The 22,133-nt window shown below is 49.7% G+C and overlaps 1 protein-coding gene across 1 annotated transcript in view; it reads right to left on the bottom strand.

Moving 5' to 3' along the window:
- PLXNA4 (plexin A4) overlaps positions 1-22,133 on the bottom strand; it is a 455,015-nt gene that overhangs the window by 8,392 nt on the left and 424,490 nt on the right. The window contains exons 26-31 of the mRNA XM_021936279.2: positions 17,097-17,200; positions 16,454-16,553; positions 15,045-15,235; positions 13,650-13,819; positions 8,982-9,194; positions 1,223-1,373 (exon numbers count right to left, since the gene is read on the bottom strand). Of these exons, the coding sequence (XP_021791971.1) occupies positions 1,223-1,373; positions 8,982-9,194; positions 13,650-13,819; positions 15,045-15,235; positions 16,454-16,553; positions 17,097-17,200 (929 nt within the window). The remainder of the gene's footprint in view (positions 1-1,222; positions 1,374-8,981; positions 9,195-13,649; positions 13,820-15,044; positions 15,236-16,453; positions 16,554-17,096; positions 17,201-22,133) is intronic.

Genomic DNA, 22,133 nt, shown 5'->3' with positions numbered 1-22,133 from the left:
CAGCTGCAGACTGCCATCAGGGTCCCTCCCCTAACGGAGCCAGCACTGGCTTTCCCATGACTTAAGGGCTACGGAATTAGGCTGTTCATGGCCTGCAGGACTCCAGGCCCTGGGCCTGCTGGGTCTGCTTCTTTAACCAGGGGTTCCTGGACTCTCCCTTAAGTAATGAGGATGGGAGGAGATAGAGAACTCAGGGCACGAGCTTCAGCTTCTCTTACTACCCTCCACTCAGAGAAGGTGGCTATGCTGCTGCTCAGATGCAGGGAATTTGGATTCCAAGGATGGCCAGGCCCAGGGCAAGAGAGCTGACTAGAAGCCCAGGAAGACAGGCCTCCTCTTACCCAGCAGTGCTGTGTATGCCCCTGAACATGCCTGTGTCTTCCTGGGCTGCTCCCTTCCTGGGCTTCCTGGGCTGACAAGAAGATGTCTGAGGGGCCTCTCTCTCCAAGCTGCTCCTGACTCTATGCATAGCCAAGAAAACTTCCATAGCACCATGGCACTGGCCAGAAAGAGGGCCTTGTCTATAGTGGCAATGACCCCAGGTGGGATTTTCCAGTGAGGGAACACAACAATGAAAAACACATTATATTTCTCCTGTTCTGTTCTGTTCTATTCTATTCTTTCTATTCTATTCTATTCTATTCTATTCTATTCTATTCTATTCTATTCTATTCTATTCTACTCTACTCTACTCTACTCTACTCTATTCCATTCCATTCCATTCCATTCCATTCCATTCCATTCCATTCCATCCTATTCTCTTCTATTCTATTCCATTCTGTTTTGACTCACTTCTGTTTCATTTCTAGTCTATTCTGTTCCTATTCGAGTCTGCACCATATCATACCATACCATGCCATTCCATATATCCTGCCCATAGGAGTGGGGAGGTGCCTGTTTAAAGAGAGTTAGATCACAGAGAGATGTGGAAAACATAAAAAAGAAGAAATACTGGAGAGAAAATAAGAATTAAAAAAGACAATATAAAAGAAATAGGTACTTATTTATATATCTAAGAAGCACAGGGATGAATGCAGAATTTATGGGATGGAGGGTTTCTAGCATTCCAGCCTTTGGAATACAGCCCCAAGTCCTCAGTGGTGGTTCCCCCAGCAGAGGTGGAGGTGTCTGTGGCAATGTTCTCTTACATGGAGGCACACAGGGTTGTCTTCATTCTCTGCCCCCTTCCATCCCAATGGGCCTGGAGCAGGGCAAAGCTCACCTCTTCGCTGTATTTGCCCACATAGGAGAAGATCTCTGAGAGTGCACTCATGGTGTTGAACTCATTCATGTGCATCCGGGACTGCTCAGCTAGGTATGCGTTCATGTCTTGGTCGCTGATGGCTGGCATCTTCCCTATGTCAGAGTAATACCTGTGGAGGGATGGAAGTAGGGAGAAGCTGGAGTCGTGCATTCAGAGTAGAGGAGAGATGGATGCTCCCAGCACCGTGTCTGGGTCCATGAGCTCAGCGTGCACTCCAGGTAGTGGGTACCTGCACTGTGACCACCTGGGGACCACTGTGGTCTCTCTCTCATCTGGGTTGCTGGGTCCAAACCAGGAAGAGCCCTCTACAGCTCTGGATGCACGAGGCATAGAGGGAAGGGATTTGGGGAGTGGCCAAGACATTGTCTAAGGGCTGTCAGGAGAGGAACCGAGAGCCAGAGGGGCCCAACCTCGGGCATGCTCTTTGCTCTCAGCTACCACACAGAGAGGTCTAGGCTGTCTTGAGTTTCTCTAACACCCCTTCCACAGATGCAAGGGATCTCCTCCAGCAGGGCCTGAAGGCTCTTCCAAGCGGTTGCTTTTCTCTGATGTCCTCCGCTCTCTAGGGGCTCAATGGGAGGAGGCAGCGCTGAGGCTGCTAGGGGAGAGACTGGCAGAAGGCAATCAGTCACTGTCACTTGCAGCTGTGCACTGCTGTCAACTGGTTAATTAGATGCCAGCATTTACATTTTTAATTTCTGCAATTTGACATTTTATGCACCAAACCCCAACTCTCCCGCCAGAGGGGAGTTGTGCCGTTTCTTAATGAGGAACTGAAAGGCCTCAGTGCCCCCAAAGACAGCCACTTCTCACCCTCTCCTATGCACTTTTGGGCTTGTGGACTGCATAAAAGAGAAGAGGTAACTACAATGACGGGGGGCATCATAAACCTCAAAGCCCTGTGGTGGCCCGGCTCAGCCTAGCCCAATCCAGCCCATGCCAAGTCCCTGTGGCTACCATGCTGTAGAAAGTAAACCTAAAACCTAGGATCAGAGGGGATGGGGGAGGACAGTCTCCAGGGCAGGGATTAGGGTGCATCAAGCAAGGCACCTAGGCACCAAGTTTAAGGAAAGACACTCACTCTCAGGGTTGCACAAGCATTGGTGACAGTGGCAGACCCTGGGAGTTCTCAGAACTCGAATCTTGGTCAGAGGCTCTGGGACAGTCTCCCCCTGAACCCCAGCCCTATCCTTCACTTCTCCAACCCGGACCCCATCAGGCTTGTGCTGTTTCCCTGACCTCCAACTGTTCCCATCAGTGCCCAGGAGGTGGGTGAAGACTGGCAGAGACGGTTTTCCTGTACTGTCCCAGTCATCAGCTCAAGGGCCTGCAATGGAATGACAGCTCAATTTGCCCCACAGCATCCCTGGGCTAGTGAGGGCTGGAATGGCTTCCCTGCACTGAGTGGTACTGGGATTGCAGATCTGTTGTTCTGTCTGAAAAATGGGGAGGCAGAGGGAAGATGACAGCTGTGCTCCCTGGCAAGGGAAGGGGCTGGTCAGAAGGGACTCCACTGGCCACATACCAGACATTTTGCCAACTGCTTTGTTGAACTGGCAGCATTTTGGCTGGGCAGGAGCCTGAGACAGGCAACAAGGCCAAGGGTGTAATAACATGGCCTTTCTCAGAGCAGCCTGGCTACTCAGAGAGGCCGCCCTGCCCCCGTCTCATTTGGATTTCCATCCTTCACATCTTCTTCCATTCCCCGCCCCTCTTCCATCTTCAGAACCCCCAGGGCCCAGTACCCCTTCCTGTTTCATTTTGCTTTCTTTGCTCCATCCCCAGAAGAGCCTGTTCTCTTCAAGGCCTATCACCCGCCCCAAAACACATCCTCAGGTACCTTAGGACACAGGGCTCTGAGTAATTTAATGACATTCCAGGTACACAATTACAGCGAGACTCAATTCACTGTCACCATTTCTGGAATGCAATAAATGCCAATGTTCCATTTTATAGTGGGAGACCAGAGATTTCAGTAGTAGCTCCCAACCTTGCCATTCCCAAGGAGATTTGTGTCACTGTCCCCTTAGGGATCCCATGTCTACCAAGCAAGATATGTTTGTCAAGTAAAGGGCTATCTTCACACGCTGTATTGGTAAAAAGTGTGAACGAATAACCTCACTCACTTTTGGTACCATGGCCAGCAGCCAGCCATGCAACTCTGGTAACTCAGCTGAGTCCCAAGCTTCCACCAGACAGGTATACTCTGTCACCTGTACACAATCAGAGCCTCTGACCAGGTGAAAAACCCAGGTTCCCGTGGAAAGGACATAACCGTCACCAAAAGCAAAGACTCTTGTTATTTCTCTCACCAGCTGTGGAACCTATCACAGTAGGCAGGCGGCTCTGTCAGGCTTTTTGCAAACAGTGCCAGGGACCTTCTTGTTGCCTTTATAGTTCCTGAGGTGTAAGGAATCCTAGGTTAGGGGCCACCGTGTCTGCAGTGAAGGGACCATCGCTAGGGGAAACAACAGAAGCCCAGCGCTCTGTGCCTTCACAGCGGCTTGCCTCATGGCAGCGCACTAAAAGCCCTATCCATTTCCCCAAAGAGAATATCTACAAGTATATATGTGTGTGTGAGAAAGACAGAGAGAGCAGCTGGGGTGGAGGGCAGGGAGTTGAGAGTAGGATAGGACAGGGCTGGGGCCCTGACCATCTCATCTAGAGGTACTGGGTGACGTGCCTCTCCTGAATATGTCATCCTCTCTGTGAGGTCAGGTCCTTGCCGGGCAGCTCCTGTCTCTTTCCTGTCGCCTTTGCACTGGGGAGGCTGGATCAAACCAGGGCATGTCTGTGGCCACACACTAGTGACAGGTGGGCCAACTGCATGACCTCATCTTCAGCAAGTTCTAAATCAGCTGAGCTGAGTGGCCACTGACAGCCCAATATCTGTGGGTGTGGGGCTTAAGTCTTGCTGACAGTCTACCCTGTTTTTGATCCCAAGCCTGCCTGCTGCTAAGTGGTCCCCTCTTCTCTGCAGGGCTTTGCCAATGCTGCCTTGACCCCTCCTGCTCCCCCACTCCCACTCCCTAGCAAGCACCTTGTGCCTGATGCCGACTCATGTGGTACTACCTCTGCCGGGTGAACCTTGCTTCCTTCTCGCTCCTGTTGTGCTGGCCCCTGTGCTGGGCTCCTCCACTGGGAAGCCTTATTGATTGGGAAGAACATAATTAAGCCCTGTTAAGGAACTTTAAACAAGCATTCTCATCTGCTGGCTGTGCATTGAGGAAGGGAAAAGGGAGCCTGGGACCCTGTGCTTGAACTCGCTCCTGTGGGCGTTCTGCTTGCAGGTGAGCCCATCTCCAGGAAGTCCTTCAGGACCCCTCCGAGCTGCCCCAAGCCTGACCTGCTAAGAAGGAGCTGGTCCCACCACTGGCCTTCCCTGGTTCTCTTTGCTGACCTGCTCACAGCAGGGAGGAGGCCAGCACCCCTGAGGTCCCGACATCAGGCCTCTGGGAGAGGCCATAAAGATGAACACCCCACAGAGCTGCATCCTCCACTGTTGGCTGCAGGGTCCTAGGGTCCTAGTCTGTGGATTTCTATGGGGTAGTGGGATGCCAGCAGAAATCCTGCGCCCAGAGAGTGACCGTGAGTATCTAATACCTGCCTTTAGGATAGGTCTGTAGTGATTGGGAAGATGGTCTCCAGTGCCCTAAACTCTTTGGAAAGAACACAGTGTTGGCATCCCTCCACACACCTTGAGGATGAAGATGTAGGAGTGAAAGATATTTCCAGCCTGATGCTCTGATATCCCCAATATGTACCTTTCAAGAACCCGCACAAAAGTCTTTTCCTCTGTGAATCACAGGAGGGTCTCTCTAGGCCCAGCAGAAAGAGGCCCCACACCCTGAGTTACCCACTATGATGCTCGTGGGGTCTGCTGAGCATCTGTCTGTGTGGCCTCCCCGACCACAGGAGCTGCAAAGAAAGGGTCAAGTTCAATGCATTTCAAGTACCCAACTCACTCATGATGGATACCATTAATGTTTGACCCATGAATTAATGAATATGTTAATGAAATGTCTATATCTCACCTCTAGTATTGCTCCCAGGGCGAGCTGTCACCATTTTATGTATTTGACTGGATGGTTTCCATAGGAGGCATATTTAAATATTTAAAATTCTTAACCTTTTTCGTGCCGTGACACACATGATAGATGACATTCAAATGTGTGGCACACTCTAGTCCAAATTCCAGTGGCCTGCTGCGACTCCATTATACTTACTTCTTAAAAGCTGACTGATGGCAAGTGAGTGAGGCCAATGTTGCTGCAAGAATGACCTTTCAACTCTTCCAAGTTAAAATCGGAGAAAATCACTACTAAAGTGTGCAATGTATTGCTACTGGTAATGACACAAAAACTACAACTGATCACAACACACCATTTCATGGTGATGACACTGTTGGGTTTCATCTGTAAGATGAGGGTAGCAGTTAACTGCTAATTGGAAACCAAGAGACTCTTCTCCCCTTTTCCAGATTTGGCCACAGCAAAATTCAAATTCTTGTACGAGGGGAGTGAATACTGGGAATCCACAGCGGGTCTACAAACCACCATTATTACAAGATACTTGGAGGCAGGAATGGGAGGGGAGGATGGATGGGGAGATGGTGGGAGGGAAGACAGGTAGAAGGATGGGTGGGAGGAGAGATGGGAGAAGAGATGGAAAAATAGATGGCAGGACAGGAGCGAGAACAGGTGGGAGGATGGATGGGAGGACACACAGAAGGATGGGTCAGAGGATGGGTAAGAGAATGAGTGACAGGAGAGAAGGGAGGGCAGGTGGGAGGATGGATGGGAGGACAGGCAGGAGGATGGGTCAGAAGATGGGTAAGAAAATGAGTGAGAGGAGAGAAGGGAGGGCAGGTGGGAGGATGGATGGGAGGACAGACAGGAGGATGGGTCAGAGGATGGCTAAGAGAATGAGTGAGAGGAGAGAAGGGAGGGCAGGTAGGAAGATGGATGGGAGGACAGACAGGAGGATGGGTTAGAGGATGGGTAACAGAATGAGTGAGAGGAGAGAAGGGAGGGCAGATGGGAGCATGGTGGGAGGATGGTGAGAGGATGGGTGGGAGGATGGGCTCAAAGATGGATGAGAGGACAGGTGGGAAGACTGGTGGGAGACTAGATGGAAGGATGAGTCGGGGATGGGTGGGAGGACAGATGAAAAGATGAGTGAGAGGCTAGATAAAGAATTTCTAGAAGACTCAACATACTGGCAGAATCATCTATGCTGTTCAACCAAGAGTTATTGAGGCTTCCTGAATTTATATGCTTCCCTTTTTCACCTGCTCTGAAGAGAGGACAAGGCAGGGTAAGCCCTATTTTTCAGTTGTGATGGTACAGAAAGCCTTCCCCAAATACATGCAGGGCACACTCCACAGCAGTGAGCCTCTAAGTTCGAGTCCTGGGAGGACTGTCTCCATTTGACCCACAGCAGGTGAGCAGATTCAGAAGTGAACAAGCCGTGGCCAGGTCACTCTACCATCATCCTCAACTGCAGGCTGTCAATGTCCTTGGAATGGGGAAGTGGGAGATTAGGTGTGCTGTGGTACCAAGTGAGGTCTGCCCTGCCAGACTTTACTTTCCCCTCGAGGGAGCCAGACAAGCTCGGAGGATACGTCCTCTGCGAATGGGAGTGGACTTGTCCCTCCATCACCGAGTGAAGAAGCCCTCTGGGCTTCACTTTAGCCCTGTCCGTGCTGTTTTCTTGATCTGTCTGTCTTTGTACCCTGGTCCCGGAAAGGAGAAAAGATTTGGGGCCTCAAGTAAGTGAATGACTTTCTTCAGAGTGTCAGTGGTTGCTAAGAAACGAGTGGGATAGGAAATGGAAACCATCAAATCACTCCTAAAAATAACCCAATGGACTGAGTTTACTTGTGACCTGCAGCAGCTGCATGGCACAAATCTCATTGAGCACCAAGCAGAAAGGAGACCACTTCCTCAGCCCATGCATGCATGAGCTTCAGCTCTGACTACGCAGCCTGTTTCTGGGAAGCGTCCTTTATGCAGACACTTCACAAATGTTCCCAGCCCTTCACAACCCTGGTTCCCCCTCCCCGCCTGGGGCACTATCACAATGACACTGTAGCACAGGGATGACCAACAGCCCACTGCTGCCTCTTTCCCCTCTCCCTGCTAAAGAATTGGCTGCCCACACGGGAGGGGCTGGAGGGCCCGGTCCTGGCAGCTCTATTGTTGGAAGAGTGAGCCACTGTCTATGTAGCAGGAGGTAAGAACATGACTAGATGACTCAGACATAATCAGACACTAGGACAAAAGAGTTAGTTTCCTTTTGGACAGCCGAGGTGGCATGTCCACCACCTGCCTCAGTAGGAAAGGAGGAGAGGGTATCACAGGGCAGAGGGGACAGGGAAAAACAAAATCAAACCCTTTCAGTGACACTAATGCACTGAGGTGGCCAGGACTCTACTCCCTCCTAGTTATTTCCTAAGGGAAGGCAATTTTCAAGTATAAAGACAAAGGCTGTCTCTGTCATAGGCAAAATGATAAAGTACATTTTGTCACCAAGTCAAGCACACCTTCTGAACTCTTTTACTCTTCAAAAGGCACCAAATCTGAGCTTCCCTCTAGGTTTCTTATATTTAAGCTACTTGGAATAAAGAGAAAGTCTAAATGCAGGACTGCCATGTAGAGTTGTGCAGGTTACTCACTGCACAAAGATACTTGGACAAGAGGACGAGCTGGGGCTGACAAAGCCCAACACTCAGCAAACACACTCGGTGTGGGGCTACCTCATTCTGTAGGAAGGGGTATCTTTCTTAAACCATACAGAAGCACCATATGGGTTGGCAGAGGTCCTGTCTGAAAGTAATGCAAAGAGGTAGGAAGGTTATTTGGGAGTCAGCTAAGAGGTTTGGGATCTAGTTTCATCTTGGTCCCTTAAATCACCTTGGGCATTCTGCATGTACATTTCTTCACCTTCATGGCATAAAAGGAGCTTACAGTTCCTGTCCTCTCCCTAGTACAGGGCTGCTGTGATGAATAAATAAAGCTTCAGCTGGTTGCTTAGTTCAGGTGCTTGGCGTATGGAGCTGATGCGGCTCAGACAAACCATTAACCTCCTTTACCATGAGTCAGCGCCACCCTAGGAGGAGCCCAGCCCTGCAGCTCACAGGGGGACCTTCAGTCACGAGAGCTCTGCAGGACACTGGGATTTGATCACAACACTGCAAGACCCAGGGCATTAAGAGCTCACGTGAGAGGCAAGGGGCTGAGTGAGAAGCTGTTCAGACAGTGACAAAAACATCCCCACAGAATGCTGGGAACTGCCAGCCAGACGGGAGCAGATGGGTAGAGGCCTCCAGCCTTTTCTGCTGCAATGATGTAGTCTGGCCCCTTGAAGTCTTATGATGACAGTTTTTATTTACTTTTTGGGGAGTGGGAGGTGAAGATTAGAACTAGGAGCACATCTCCTCTCTGGGCCTAGAAGGCATTTCAGCCACTAGGCTCCAGGGCCTGTTATCCAGGGAAGCTGAGCTATCATAGCAACCTCTGGCCTAGTTTTCCTATTCTGGTTTCAGGGGACAGGAGCACTGGGACGTGGGGGTGTGGGTGTTGCAGTGGCAGGATCAGGCTTTGTGAATGACTCATCTGGAAGCACAGCTGGTTTTTGATGGGGAAGGAACCTTTTGTGGAGGAAGCTGCTGGCTCCAGCAAGGGGCCCTGACTTGGCTCCATGGCCCAGCACTCACCTCTCCACCCAGTTCTTGTAGCTGGGGATGTCCTTGGCATACAGCAGCTTGTTGGAGGGCGAGTCCTTGCCCAGCCGGTGCTCTGATGTGGAGCAAGAGTCCATGAAGGTCTGAGCCACCACAGAGAGGCAGGCGTCTGTGATGCTGTTTTTATGGATGTCAAACACAAACTGCGGGTTCTTGATCATGTTGACCCAAAACCGCAGGGGCAGGCTGCGTGGAAGGAAGAGGCAGACAGTCAGGGGAGATGGCGCAGTGGGGCTGCGGCGTGGGTAGGAGGGGTCTCTGGAGAAGGAGAGAAGCCTGGGGAACTAATAGAACTTAAGAGCCTTCTCTATGCTGGGGACGGGATGTGCCCAGGAAGGGAGATAAGGCAGGTCTGCAGGGCCCCAATTTACCTTCCAAGAAACTGAGAACTGCCAAGGCTGAATAATTCATCCGGAGATATAATCTTGGTAGGTATTTGAGAGGACTTGATACCCAGCCTTGGTGGCAGGGCTCATCATCTTCCCTTTGGCCTAAAAGGCAGCTTTGATGTGTGCTATAAAGTGGAATTTCTAACTCTGTCTGTCTGCTCCTAAGCCTGATACAAGAGTATCCAGTTGGCAAACTTTAAGGAATTGCTTGGAATCTAGGCTTCGTATCTGACGCTCTGCCATCTACTGTATGACTTGGCAGAAGTCACACCCTTCCTCCCTGCCTGGGCCTCTCAGCCTACTCCTACTGGGGCTGAGAAGTACAGTGTAGCTGACTGATTTTTCATTTCTAAGCTGGCATGCTTGAAAACCCACATTCACCCACCTCATGGGCCCCATCGTATTCCCTCCTTCCCTTCCCTGCTTCTGCCGGTTGGCACCTCCTGCCCACCAGGAACTGTGCTTGCAATTGGGGATACAGTGATGAATGAGACACATCCTCTGCCCTCAAGAAGCCTGCATTGTGATGGGTTCATGGAAAGGCAGACATGAAACCGACTACATGCCGGGAGGACTGTTGGTGCTAGGACCAGAGATGTGTAGGGTCCAACATGGGACCAAGGGAATCATCAAGTCTACCCAGAAGGCAGTGTCCAGAATGCCTTCATAAAGGGGGCACTTGATGGCGGGAGTTTTAAAACTTGTGTAAGTCTTTATTTCTTTCCTTCCCTTTCTTCCCTTCTCTTGCCCTGCCCTGCTCTGCCTTGCCTTGCCTTCTCTTTCTCTTTCTCTCTCTCTCTCTCTCTCTCTTTCTTTTGATGGAGTTTTGCTCTGTCACCCAGGCTGGAGTGCAGTAGGGCGATCTCAGCTCATTGCAACCTCAGCCTCCCAGGTTCAAATGATTCTTCTGCCTCAGCCTCCTGAGTAGCTGGGACTACAATCACCCATCACCACACTCGGCTAATTTTTATATTTTTAGTATGATGGGGTTTCATCATGCTGGCCAGGCTGATCTTGAACTCCTGATCTCAGTTGATCTGCCCACCTTGGCGTCCCAAAGTGTTGGGATTACAAGGCGTGAGCTACCGTGCCAGGCCTGTGTGTTTCTTAGCAGGGTGAGGCCTGGAGGAATGGGGTGGAGGATGGGTTGCACACAGGAAATCTGCATCAACAAAGACAAAGAGGGAAAAGTGTGCCCTGCAGTCTGCTATTGTTAACCTGTTGCTTAAAATGTCCCAATCCTGGGACACTAGGAGAAACTGCCTTCTGCCCCTTTTGGCTGTAGCCATCCCTGTGGGCTCTAATCCTATGGCTTCCAACCAGCCTGCTGGGACGCAGGTGGGAAAGAGGACTAGGCACCATGCAAGGGATTGCTTACTTCCTTCCCTCTGCTCCCACCTCTGCCTCCTGCCATTTCCCCTGATGTTTTATTGTTGTTTTGGTTGTTGTTCTCACTGATGGTAATAGTTAGAATGTTAATTATGTGCTTGGCTTGCTTCTTAGAACTTAAACTCTTTGAATTACATCATTTCAATAGAACCAGTACAATATTTCTATACTTGCTCTATCTCCCAGCAGCCAGCAGGTACAAATAACAAAAGCTATTAATACAGGAAAACCTAATGTTCAAGACTGCCAATCAGTCGACAAGGATCTATTAAGTTCCTACAAAGTGTGCAGGGCGGGACTCAGGCAGGCAGCATTGAGGTCTGACAATGTTTGGCGGTGTTTGCTTCATCCCTGGAAATTCCTAATAGGAAATAATGGGATGGTGTCCAGAAAAACTCACAGAGCCACAACACCCAGGTGAAAGCAGGGGTCACTCCAGCTGCCCAGGCTTCCTGACAGCTGGGGTCAGAGCCCTGAATGGAGGACTCACGACTTCTCAGCTAATGAAGTCTCTGTTCATATCTTCCTGTTGTTCCAGAAGTTGCACCCAGGAATAGGGACTCTGGGAGTCCACATTTGCTCTGCTGGTTTTTTCTCCCCTATGCTCCCTGGTCCTCAAGCCAGTTTTGCTGACAGGTACAGCAAACAGGGAAGCCACAGCACTCACCCAAGGCTCCCGCCTAATGAAATATTAGCATATTATTAACATTAGTGGTGGCACTAATCTCTGGTTGATTGCAGCCACTCAGGCTAAATGAGCAGGAGGTTTATTTAAAAGAGAAGAGGTAGGGAACTGTGGAAGAAGAGGGTGGGGAGAGGGTGGGTTACACCTTGGGCCAGGAATAAAAAAATAATCACCTTTCAATCAGAGACAATTAACTCCAAGTCAATATGCAGATCTTAAAATTCCCAGACTTACTGTGTCTTGCTCAACATAGCAACAGATCAAGTCAGGGTTGGGGGAAAGTGTCCTTTGATGGGAGAACTTGAGCCTAGCAGGACTGTCTACTTCCTGGGGTGTCCTTTGCTCAGACCTGAGTACTTGGAAGAACTGGGATCCAAGGATTTGGCTCTACTCCAAGGACATTATGGCACCCCTGGAGGTGTCCTCACCGCAGCAGGAGGGACGGGGTGAAAACAAATGGTTTGGATACCATTGTAGGTGATATTCCTGCAATGTGCTACTAAAAGCAGATAGAAATGTTTAGAAATACCCAACTTTCTCCAGCTAGGACCAAGAGAAGTTCTGGGCAGAGCATTTTTTTTAATCTTCTGAAGGCTGTTAACATTCAATGGAGGCAGTAAGTAGGAAGACTCACTGACAGAAGCAGATTGGTAGGCTGGGGACATGCCCCACCAAACAGCTCCCAGTAGTCATGCCAAGAAGTCTAGAAGTCTAGGAGAGTTAAATGCATCTTACCTAGAGGCAGGTCCTGGGAGATATTAGACCCAGCACAGCTTTCAAAGGAGGAAATCGCATCACCCAGTTTTGCTACACTGAGTGAGCAATCTAGATTTTTGAGTCTTATTTGAGAAAGTTTGGAAGAACCCCAGCATGAAGGTCTTCTCTCACCAGGAGTTAATGTGGGAGCAAACCCCACGCTTCAGTTCTGTGGTCTCAACCTTGGTTCCTGCCTGGTTTTTCATATTCAGCAGGGATAGTCTCTTCTCCCGGTGAAGAGGATGAGGAGCCAGAGTATACTATATCTAACACAGTTTTGGTACCAAAGTCTGACTTCTGCCTTCATCTGTGCATTGCTTTGGGGCCTGGGGCTAGGTGCCAGGGTGCTTGGCTGAGCTCTAATGCCTTGCCCATCCTAGCAGTTGTCAGTGCTGGGCAACAGGCCCACACTGCCTCAGAAGAATGATCTGGGGAAGAAGAGCCTGGGACAGGCACCATGGAAAAGCTGCAGGGAGGCTGTTCTGGAACTGATGGGACAAAGGATAAGCCAGCTTTGCCTCAGGTAGAGCTCTCAACCAGAGACCACCTTGGCCCTGCATCTCATCAATAATTACTGAGACCCAGCTTTACGCAAGGTTCCATACTAAGTGCTGAATACTGATGTGAGCTCTTGAAATTTCAACCTCAAATACAAATTACGCACAAGTGAAAGGAAGGATGCTCCATGCTAAAAGGACAGAGGGGATCATAGGGGAGAACACCTAGAGTGTCAGTTAGTACTTGGAGAGTCCTGTTGTCTCAAAGGAAGACATAGTGGTTAAGGGCAGGTCTCTTCACCACACAGAACTTGGAAAAGGAGGTAATGGGAAGAGAGCAACTGCTTGAACAGAATACGAACGCCCTTTGTTCACCTGGTTGTTTCCTAGGTGTGTTTCAAAACTGCTTGCAAGTCACTGATAGATGTTGCCCTTCTAAGATCCGGTTGCACATGACACATTTTCCATCTTCCATAGTATTTGTCCCACACTACCTTGCCTCTCACCCTCATCTGTCAGTTCTTTGAGGGCAGGGGCCATGTCTGATTAGCTCATGATCCTCAGTGTCTAGCATAATCACAGGCACCCAGGAGGTACTTGGATGGGAGAGTGTCCGGGCCGTGACATTTGGCATATTATTTCTTGCTTCTTCAGCTGGTTCAATAAATGTTTGTTAACTGACTAAGTGATAGGAAAGAAAGATGCACAGACAGATTTTACTAGAGGGAAGCGAAAGAGGGAATGAGCACAAAAATCTAGGAAGAGTGGATGGGGAGGACCAGAGAATGTGCCTGCTCAGAGTCCCTGCTGATGAAAACAGACTCTGGCCAGCCCTTCTCCTGGAGGCCCAGAGTCCCATCACCATTGACTCGAGGCTGGGTGGGCTCAGGGCTCCCGATGTGCCCCCTGCCCTCCCTTCACTCACCAATTGCTCTTCCAGGTATGGCGGACGTGTGGGTCATGAATGCCATGCTTATCAGCCTGCTCATCCAGGAAGTCAAACATGTACTTGATGGCCAGGGGCAGGGCAGAGCCACGGTGTGCCGTGCTGAAGATGGTCTCAAAGAGGTCATCCACAAACTTCTGCAGTGTGCCCTGGAGAGGTGGGATATGTTCAGACACAGCTCAACTCACGTAGTTATGAGGATGGCTTTTAAAACCTGCCTCACAGACCTAGGCAGGGGAGGATGGTATACAGTCCACCCCACTTGGGTGAAATTGGGTAAGTCCATGTAAATCATTTTTCCCATTTCGTCTGTCTCTAACAGCTTTAAATTTCCCCTGCACAAGGAAAAGAGATATAACACTGATGACTGGACCTACGTAAGGCTTCCTCTGCCAACAACACGGTTTGGTTGAACACCCTCTGGCGGTGTTATTTTAGCACTTTTCACAAATGCTAATGAACACTCACTTGGTTAGAGCAGACAAACACAATCTGCTGGTTTTGTTTGGGCATTACTCACACTGGCTAATGAACAGTGACTCACTTGGCTCTGCAGAGAGCAGAGCTGAGCCCAGTCTCAGGAGTGAAAGACTAGCACTGCAGGTAAGCAATGTCCCCAGAACCAGAATTACAAATGGTGCCTGGGGTCAGGCACGGTGGCTCACACTTGTAATCCCAGGTTTTGGGAGTCAGAGGCAGGCGGATCATTTGAGGCCAGGAGTTTAAGATCAGCCTGGCCAACATGGTGAAACCCCACCTCTACTAAAAATACAAAAAAAAAAAAAAAAAAAAATTAGCCAGGTGTGGTGGTGCATCCCTGTAGTTTCAGCTACTTGGGAGGCCGAGGCAGGAGGATTGCTTGAACCTGGGAGGAGGAGGTTGCAGTGAGCAGAGATTGCACTACTGCAGTTCAGCCTGGGTGACAGAACAAGACTCTATCTCAAAAACAAAAAAAAAGAAAAAAGAAAAAAAGAAATGGTGCCTGAGAAGTCACTGATGGAGCCCTGACTTCCCCCACTTGAGATTGTAGAGGATACCCCAGAGAAGAAACTATTCTTTTATAAGGCATGGCAGAAGAATGTGAAAAGAGGCAGTCAGAGTCTCAGCATTTCAGAAGGGCATGGAGAAGGGATAGAAACAAATCTTCAGATTGCATGTCAACACCAATGTATTGGTGGGGTTTGCCTGGAGCGCTGGATTGAGAAGGATTCTGAGGTTCGGTGCAGGGGCTAATCAGCAGTGCCTCCTGGGGTGGATAATAGAGTGGGCACCAGCACGAATGCTGGGTACTGGCTACTCTGGCATTTCTGTGGGCTGACAAAGTCCCTCTTCATAGCCTCTGGGCTCCCTGCACCCAGTTTTCAAGTCTGATACCTTAGTGGCCAGGAGTCGGGTCAGATAGATTTCGGACACCATCTTGCTCCCCCGGTCCCCCTCCTTCTGGTCTCCATGCTCATGGTTCTTCACTAGATGCCACATCTTGACTCCACTCTCCAGGTCAGGAGTGATCATAGGTGTCCGTGAGCGGAGGCTGTCAGGGCTGCCCGTGTACCGGATCATGTTTTCTGCCGAGGCAAGGATCACCACCCAACGTATGTGAGGCCACAAGGCCTTAGCCCATCACCTTACCATGCATCCCTCGCTCTGGCGGAAGCCAACGACTGTCTGATCATTCCTGCCATTGGCCGGTGCTGTCACCTCGCCTTGGTTTGGTGCATTCCCTGAAACTGGGATGATTTTCTCACCACCTCCAGGAAACTATCTGTGGCTAATTCTACCCACTCAGATCTCCCCCTCCTTCCTGTACTCTGCATCGTGTCAACCCTTAATTATTCAATTTGTAAAAAATATAAGCCTGTACTTTTTAAATGCTTTTCCTTGTTAGAGTTCTCAAGTCATGTCTCAGGATGAGTTCTGTGCAGCCAATTAAGTACACACTTAAGAGCAGGTAGCCTGTCTCCCTTAATAACCGCTGATCGGATGAGTAATCGCCTGGTAACCTGCTCACCTTCATCTGTCCTCCCCTCTGGCCTGTGCCAAATTATTCCTATTTATTTGCTGAAACTCCTGCCAGTGTTTGTGAAGTGTTGTGAAATGAGTACTGAGCAGGAAAATGAAATGGCGGTCCTACTGTGTGCAGGAACTATTCTCTGTATTCATCTATTTATTATCTAGAATGACCCTGTTCAGTCAGTAGATTTTTCAATCTCTTCTTTTGGTAAATAAATAAATAACCAAGGCTCATAGTGGTCAGATGACTAGCCCCAAAGCACACAGATAGGGCAGAACAGGGATCCTTCTGGCTTCTATCCCACCTCCAGCACCCTCTCCCCACCACTGCAAAGCCTTGCACCTGGTCTGTACCTGCACTCCACTGCAAAATAACAGTGGCTCTTACAAATCATTTAGCCTCTGTGCACCTGAGTTATAATGTACTAATCTGCATAATAGGGGGAAATAATAATTATTTAATTCACTAGATTGTTATGAACATGATGTGAGATAATAGCTATCACACAAGGAAAGGCATCTTACAGCCTGGAAGACATTCATGAAAGTTGGCTTTACTCTTTTGCTCATGGATGAAGGTCTCGCTTATGCATCAGAGTGACGGACTGAAACCAGGGGCCTCTTCCCCCACCTGGCTCTCTTCCCTGATGGTCAGCCTTTCTGATGCCCCAGCTCCCCTCTCCAAGAGTCTCCTGCCTTCTGGCTATGCTGTTGTCATGACAACAACTGCTCAGGACACCCAGGCCTCCCCAGGACACTCGGTGGGATCTTACCATATTTACTCGCTGAGGTCCTGGAGACGGTGGAGTTGTTCACTGCGTTATAGGCTGTCACCTGCTTGGACACTAATGCCACCACGGAACCATCTGGCACCTACAGGAAAAAAGCTTCTCAGGGCCTGGGCACAGCAGCTCTGCCACTCCAGGAAATAAGGACAAATCAGGATGAACTTGGCACTAAGGGGCAATTGGTGCCTTGCTGGAGAACTAGGGGACTTTGGAGGCTGTCAGCTTTCCTTGGAGCAAAACAAGACACAGATCTGGATACTGACTGATGTTCTATTTTGTGGCTTCTCTCGGAGTAACTCCTGGCAAGAGCTCCTCCCTAGCATTCTCAATCCCAGTGCTTCCCTGGAAGATGACCCAGCCTTAAATGCCCAGAGGAACTTCTCAGGAGGGCCTTCCTTGGGGACTCTGCCCGTGCCCTGCAGAAAGTGTGCATGTCAGCATGTTATCTCCAAAGAGGTCAGGGTTTCCTGGCTTCTTGGCTGGGAGACATCAATTTCCTCTGGAGCACTAACGGAACATGGAGTGCTGTTGAGGGGCTTGGTGTCTAGCCCTGTTATTCCAGGACAATGATTTCCAGGGCAAGGGACTTGTAGTTGGCTAGCTCCTCCCCTTTCCACATTCCCCTCACCTGGTAGTGGGCCAGCGTGTTCAGTCGTTTCCAATCATTCTCAATCTTGGTGGTGATGTCTTCATCCTGCAAGATCATCCTTGCCCCACTTCCTTGTCGCCACTCTGCCAAGAGAGCAGTGGCATCTCAGAGAGGCCCTCTGACCCCTCCTATAGGGAAGCTGAGGACCCCTGTGTAGGTAACCTATGCAGTGCTAGCTCAAGGGTGTATCCATTGTAAGTGCTAGCACATGCTCCTGTGAAAACGGAGTGCCAAAGCTCTCAACGCAGAGAGGCCCTGAGTTCCAGTTCTGGTTCTGATCCCAACAAACTATGTGACCAAAATGGGGCTAACATCGCTTACCCACCCCTGCCCATCTGCTTGCTAGGAATGGCTACATCTGTAAAAAGTAGATGCTCAAAAAGTATTAGCCAAACAAAAGGGGCACATAATAAAACACTAAGCTTTGACAAAGCACGAGGCAAATGCAAAGTGGCATAGTTGTGGTAGCGTGGCTTGTTTGCTTGATTGGAAGCTCTTAGAGCTGACGAAATCAAGGCTGTAGGCTCAGCCACTGAACAGCCCCAGATCTGCTCCAGGGGTGCATGCCATAGGGTGAAACTGGCAGGTGTGTCACCCTTGTCAGGGAGATTGGGTCAAAGAGTGTGGAAAAAATCAGCAAAACCCATTCTCATGCCCATGAACGTCCCCTTCTCCACAAAGTTGATGAAATGATATCAACGTTGTAATCTATCCAACACCTAATTATTTGATGTTACAAGGATATACTTACATCCCCATATTATTCTCATGGGCCCAAACACCTACAATACATGGGCCTACTGATGGATCACACATGGGGAAATGGGAGGCTGTTTCTCATCAACCAAATCCCCACCAACATACTTGGTACAAATCACGTGTAGGTGCAGAAGTGCACATTCCTATCTTGAAATGTACACGCATGAAAATCCATGTGCATGTCAGACACACATAAACTCATGCAGCACACACATGTATGAGCTCATGCATGCACACATACCATTCTCATGGATACACACCAGAAAGGAGAAACAGCCTCTTAAATTCAAATGCAACATGTGTTCCAGCCAAGAAGCCAAACATTTGGTTTCCAGGCAGCCCAGATCCTGCTCAATGCCTCTCAGATGCTGATACTTCTGAAATGTGCAAAGAACGCTGGGCTCATTCAGAGTGTGGTTAGTTGCTGGATTAAGTGGCCTGGCAGTCACTGCTTGACCCACCAGGGATTTCTTCCTATGTCTCACAGAGCCACATGTTCAGATTCTCTTCCTCGTTTCCCTCCTGCCAAGGCTGGTCCACGATCAGCCACATTTGTGGCAGAGAGCACCAATTCCTCCCTGCATTGTGCATTTGTTGTGGTCTGTGCTGCCAATCCCATTTCACAGATGGCATGCCCTTTGGAATAACAGAGATGCTCCTAAAATCTAAGCCCCTTGCCTCCAGTTCCTGGGGCTCCAGTCCCTGGGGCTTCCCTGCTGCCTAATTTAGAGCTCAGCTTCACGTCAGGTGGTCAAAGGAATGAAAGCATAGAGACTACATGCTTGCTCACTGGAGCAAGAAGTCTCTGGGGCCCATCCATCCCTTAGTCTGGTGGATGTCACAGCTGGGATTGCTCATGGTGATTACGGTCTGGGGCAGTTAGGCTAATGGGCAAAGGGGAAAATGCCTCACTGAGGTATCTGGTCACTAGCATTTTTGCTTGTTATTGTGTTGTTTGGTTTCTTGAGTTTTTTTGTTTTTTATTTTATGGAGGTATGCATGCATGCACTTTTGAGTGGCTGGAGCAAAGGAAGAGGAATCTCTCCAAGTTGGCCAGACAGCCGATGTGCTGTGCAGTTGGATGCTGGCGGACACCAGTCTGGGTTGGAGAGTATATGGCAGTGAGTCTCCCCCGCTTGCATAGTGAGCGGCACCTGGTTAAGTCAGAGGCTGCATGTGGTGGAGGAACAGCTGTAAGGCACAACACAAAAGGGAGCCAGCTTCTGCTTTCCTCATATTTGGGCTAGGGAGAGGGATGCAATGAACTCAGCTCTGGACACTAAGTCCTCTGGCTGGGCCCCAAGGGAGTCTCCTCCACTGAAGTGACTATGGGGCTTGCTAGGACTAGAAGGAGAAGGTGCCAGTGGAGAGACAGCCCTCTAGCTTAGCAGCTGCAATGGTACTCCTTGCTGATAAAGAATTGTAGCACATCTCAGGAGCATCCGAATAAACTACATGGCCTGGTAAATTAGACAATGACAGTTGGTGACTGATTCTGGGTGCCAGGGCAGGTCTTCTTCCATGATGTACAATTCCCCTTCGAGCTGTGCAGTGCACAGCCTGGGCGGCCATACTCAACAACCCTGTCTGAGTCATGCCCAGAAATTATGAGAATGAGAATGAGAGTCCACCCACCTCCATGCCCCTATCCAAAAAGACTGGGTAGAGGATGGTCATGTCTCCTTGGGACTTATCTCAAAAAGTCAAGAATGTTCCCCCAAAAGCCAATATACAGAGAGGGGGCTGAAATCAAGGGGTACACTTAGCTTGCTTTTAGATCACTCAAGCCTATTGTTTTGTTATCTCCTAGACAGAAAAAAAATTGCTGACTATGTGCTTTTTTTCTGAAATATCAGAAAGGTGAAAGAAGAAGAAGAAAGGAGAAAGAAGAAGAAGAGAAGGAAGAAGAAGAGGAAGAATAAGAGGAGAAAGAGGAGGATGATGAGGAAGAAGAAGAAGGAGGAAGAGGAGGAGGAAGAGGAGGAGGAAGAGGAGGAGGAGGAGGAGAAGGAGGAGAAGGGGAAGGGGGAGAAAAGGAAGAGGAAGGAGAAGGAGAAGAAGAAAGTAGTAGTTGAAATTATTGCTTTGTAGCATCTACAACCTAGTCCTGATGAAAGAGAGCTCAGAGGGATGGGCAGCTGGTATAGGCAGCTCCATTCCTGAGGCTTTCAGGAAAGAAGAAAGGATCACAAGTAGACCACCCAGCTGAACATGGAATGGAGGACAGAGGGTGGAGTATAACTGGTGGGCAGCCCCACATTCCCTGGCACAGAATAATTCAAGTAGGCTGACAAGGAAAGCCAACCCTTAATGTCACTCTTCTCTGCCCAAATTCCTTACTTTTACCCTGTTGGCCAGAATCCACTTTCATTTCCATACTTACCTGCCCTCCTTCCTTTCCTGAAACCCCTTCTTCAGGCCAGTTATGGTCTCTATTTTCCCTAGACTCATCACGGAATGTCTCAAGAAGATCAGATAGTGGGTATGGGCTCAGCTTTCTGGAGTGCTCTTGTTACAACTTCCTGACCTTCTCTCAATAGAAGTCTGAGCCATAGAGCTCTATTGAGTAAAGCAGGGGCCAGGAAAAGCCAAGGTCAAAGGCCATCGCAGGTGGCTTCCCTCTAGCCCAGGAGCAGTGCCTTCTCCTGAGGTGCATGGCTGGGCTCATAAAATCTCATCCCCACCCCAGAAGTAAAGATCTCAAGGTCAGGTTGAGTGAGCTGAGGATGAGACAGCCCTGCCACCTTAGATATGAAGGCCAACACCCTGGTTCTCTCATGGTATGCACGGCTGGCTGAATCAGCCTCAGGAGGCCCTCTGTGAGGGTGGTATCTAATTTTGTGCTTTGTTGCATATTCAATGTGTGCTTAGTTTTAATAACAGTAATGAAAATAAATAGAACCCAGGTCCCCCAGTGCTTGGTCCAGCCCTCTTTTCACCAGATGGGCTCCTTCTGTCTTGCCTATAAAAATATCACTAAAAATATCTCTCTTTTGAGTCTCTACCTTGCTCCGTAGGAGGTGACCACATTAGGACCAGTCAAGAGGCAATGTCACAGCTCAGCCAATGACCAGAGTCCTCCCATGAAGGCTGAGCCTTTTGGCCTTTTGCCTGCCCATAGGGCACAGTGAGAAGCCGGAAAATACCTCCCAGGCACCAAATGCTATGAGATGCTGAGCTCAGAGAGGGCTGAAGCAAATCCTGGGGCAGAGTGACTCCTCACAAACACCTGCTCCTACAAAAGAGGACACCTAGAGTCCCATCTCACAAGACGCAGTCTCCATGGTGAGAACCCAGGTCCAGGACGTGTTACAGCTCCATGCTCACTCATTCATCAAAGAACACTTACTCTGTGCCCCCAGTGTGCTGGGCACTGCCAGTTGGGCATGAGAGGTAGTTAAACAAGAAAACGGAGTAAAACATAAACCCTTGCCCTTGAAGACTCCTTGTGTGGAGGGGCTGTGCAGGAGCCCAGTGGTCAGGACAGGGGTGAGACAAGGAGGAAGAGCTACAGGGAACTGGTAGGAAAGGGCTGCCCAGGTTAAATTGTGAAGGATGAGTGGGCATTTGCTGGCTGGCCAGGGGGATAAGTGTTCTGGTCCAAAGGTGACACTCATGCCACCGTTCTAGGGATCGATGAGTCTGAGCAGGAGAAAGTTGAAAGGAGAGGCTGGAGAGGTGTAGGGAGGTCAGGACCTGAGTTAAGAAAGATCCAGCATGCCTTGCCAAGGTGTCTGGGACTGAGCTGAGGCCATCGAGACAGAGCAGAGAGGGGATAAGGAGAGGAGAGCATTATTAGAGGGACAAAGAGGCATGAGCCCTGCCCGGATGGCCGTCTTTGTTCAAAGCAGAAGTAGCATTGAGGACCTAAGCTAAGTCAGTGTGGAAGGGGTGTGGGTTTCAGGGACGCTCAGGAGATGGCTGTGGAGACGTGTTTCAGGGATGCTTAGGGGTGTGGGTTTCAGGGATGCTCAGAAGATGGCCAGGTCGTGCTTGCAGAGTCTCTAGGAAGGGGAGGTAGAGGGAACCTGGCTTGCCTCCAAGTGTGTGGAGATCCATGTAATTGGCAGCGGGAAGCTGAGATCCTCCGCAGGCCAACCTGGAAGGAGACGCTGGCATGGAGGACCCCACTGGTCTGACTCTTGAAGAGTCCCGTACCCACCAGTAGGTGCCATGCTAAGAGGCAAACTCTCCCCAGGGTGCACAGCACCTTGTAGTTCTGGCCCTCACAGTGTAGATATGCAGGTGGGTGCAAGG

The sequence above is a fragment of the Papio anubis genome, chromosome 4 (genome assembly GCF_008728515.1).
Source record: "Papio anubis isolate 15944 chromosome 4, Panubis1.0, whole genome shotgun sequence".
Taxonomy (NCBI): Eukaryota; Metazoa; Chordata; class Mammalia; order Primates; family Cercopithecidae; genus Papio; species Papio anubis.
Note: the sequence above shows the minus strand (reverse complement) of the source record. Positions and strands in the feature narration are given on the sequence as shown.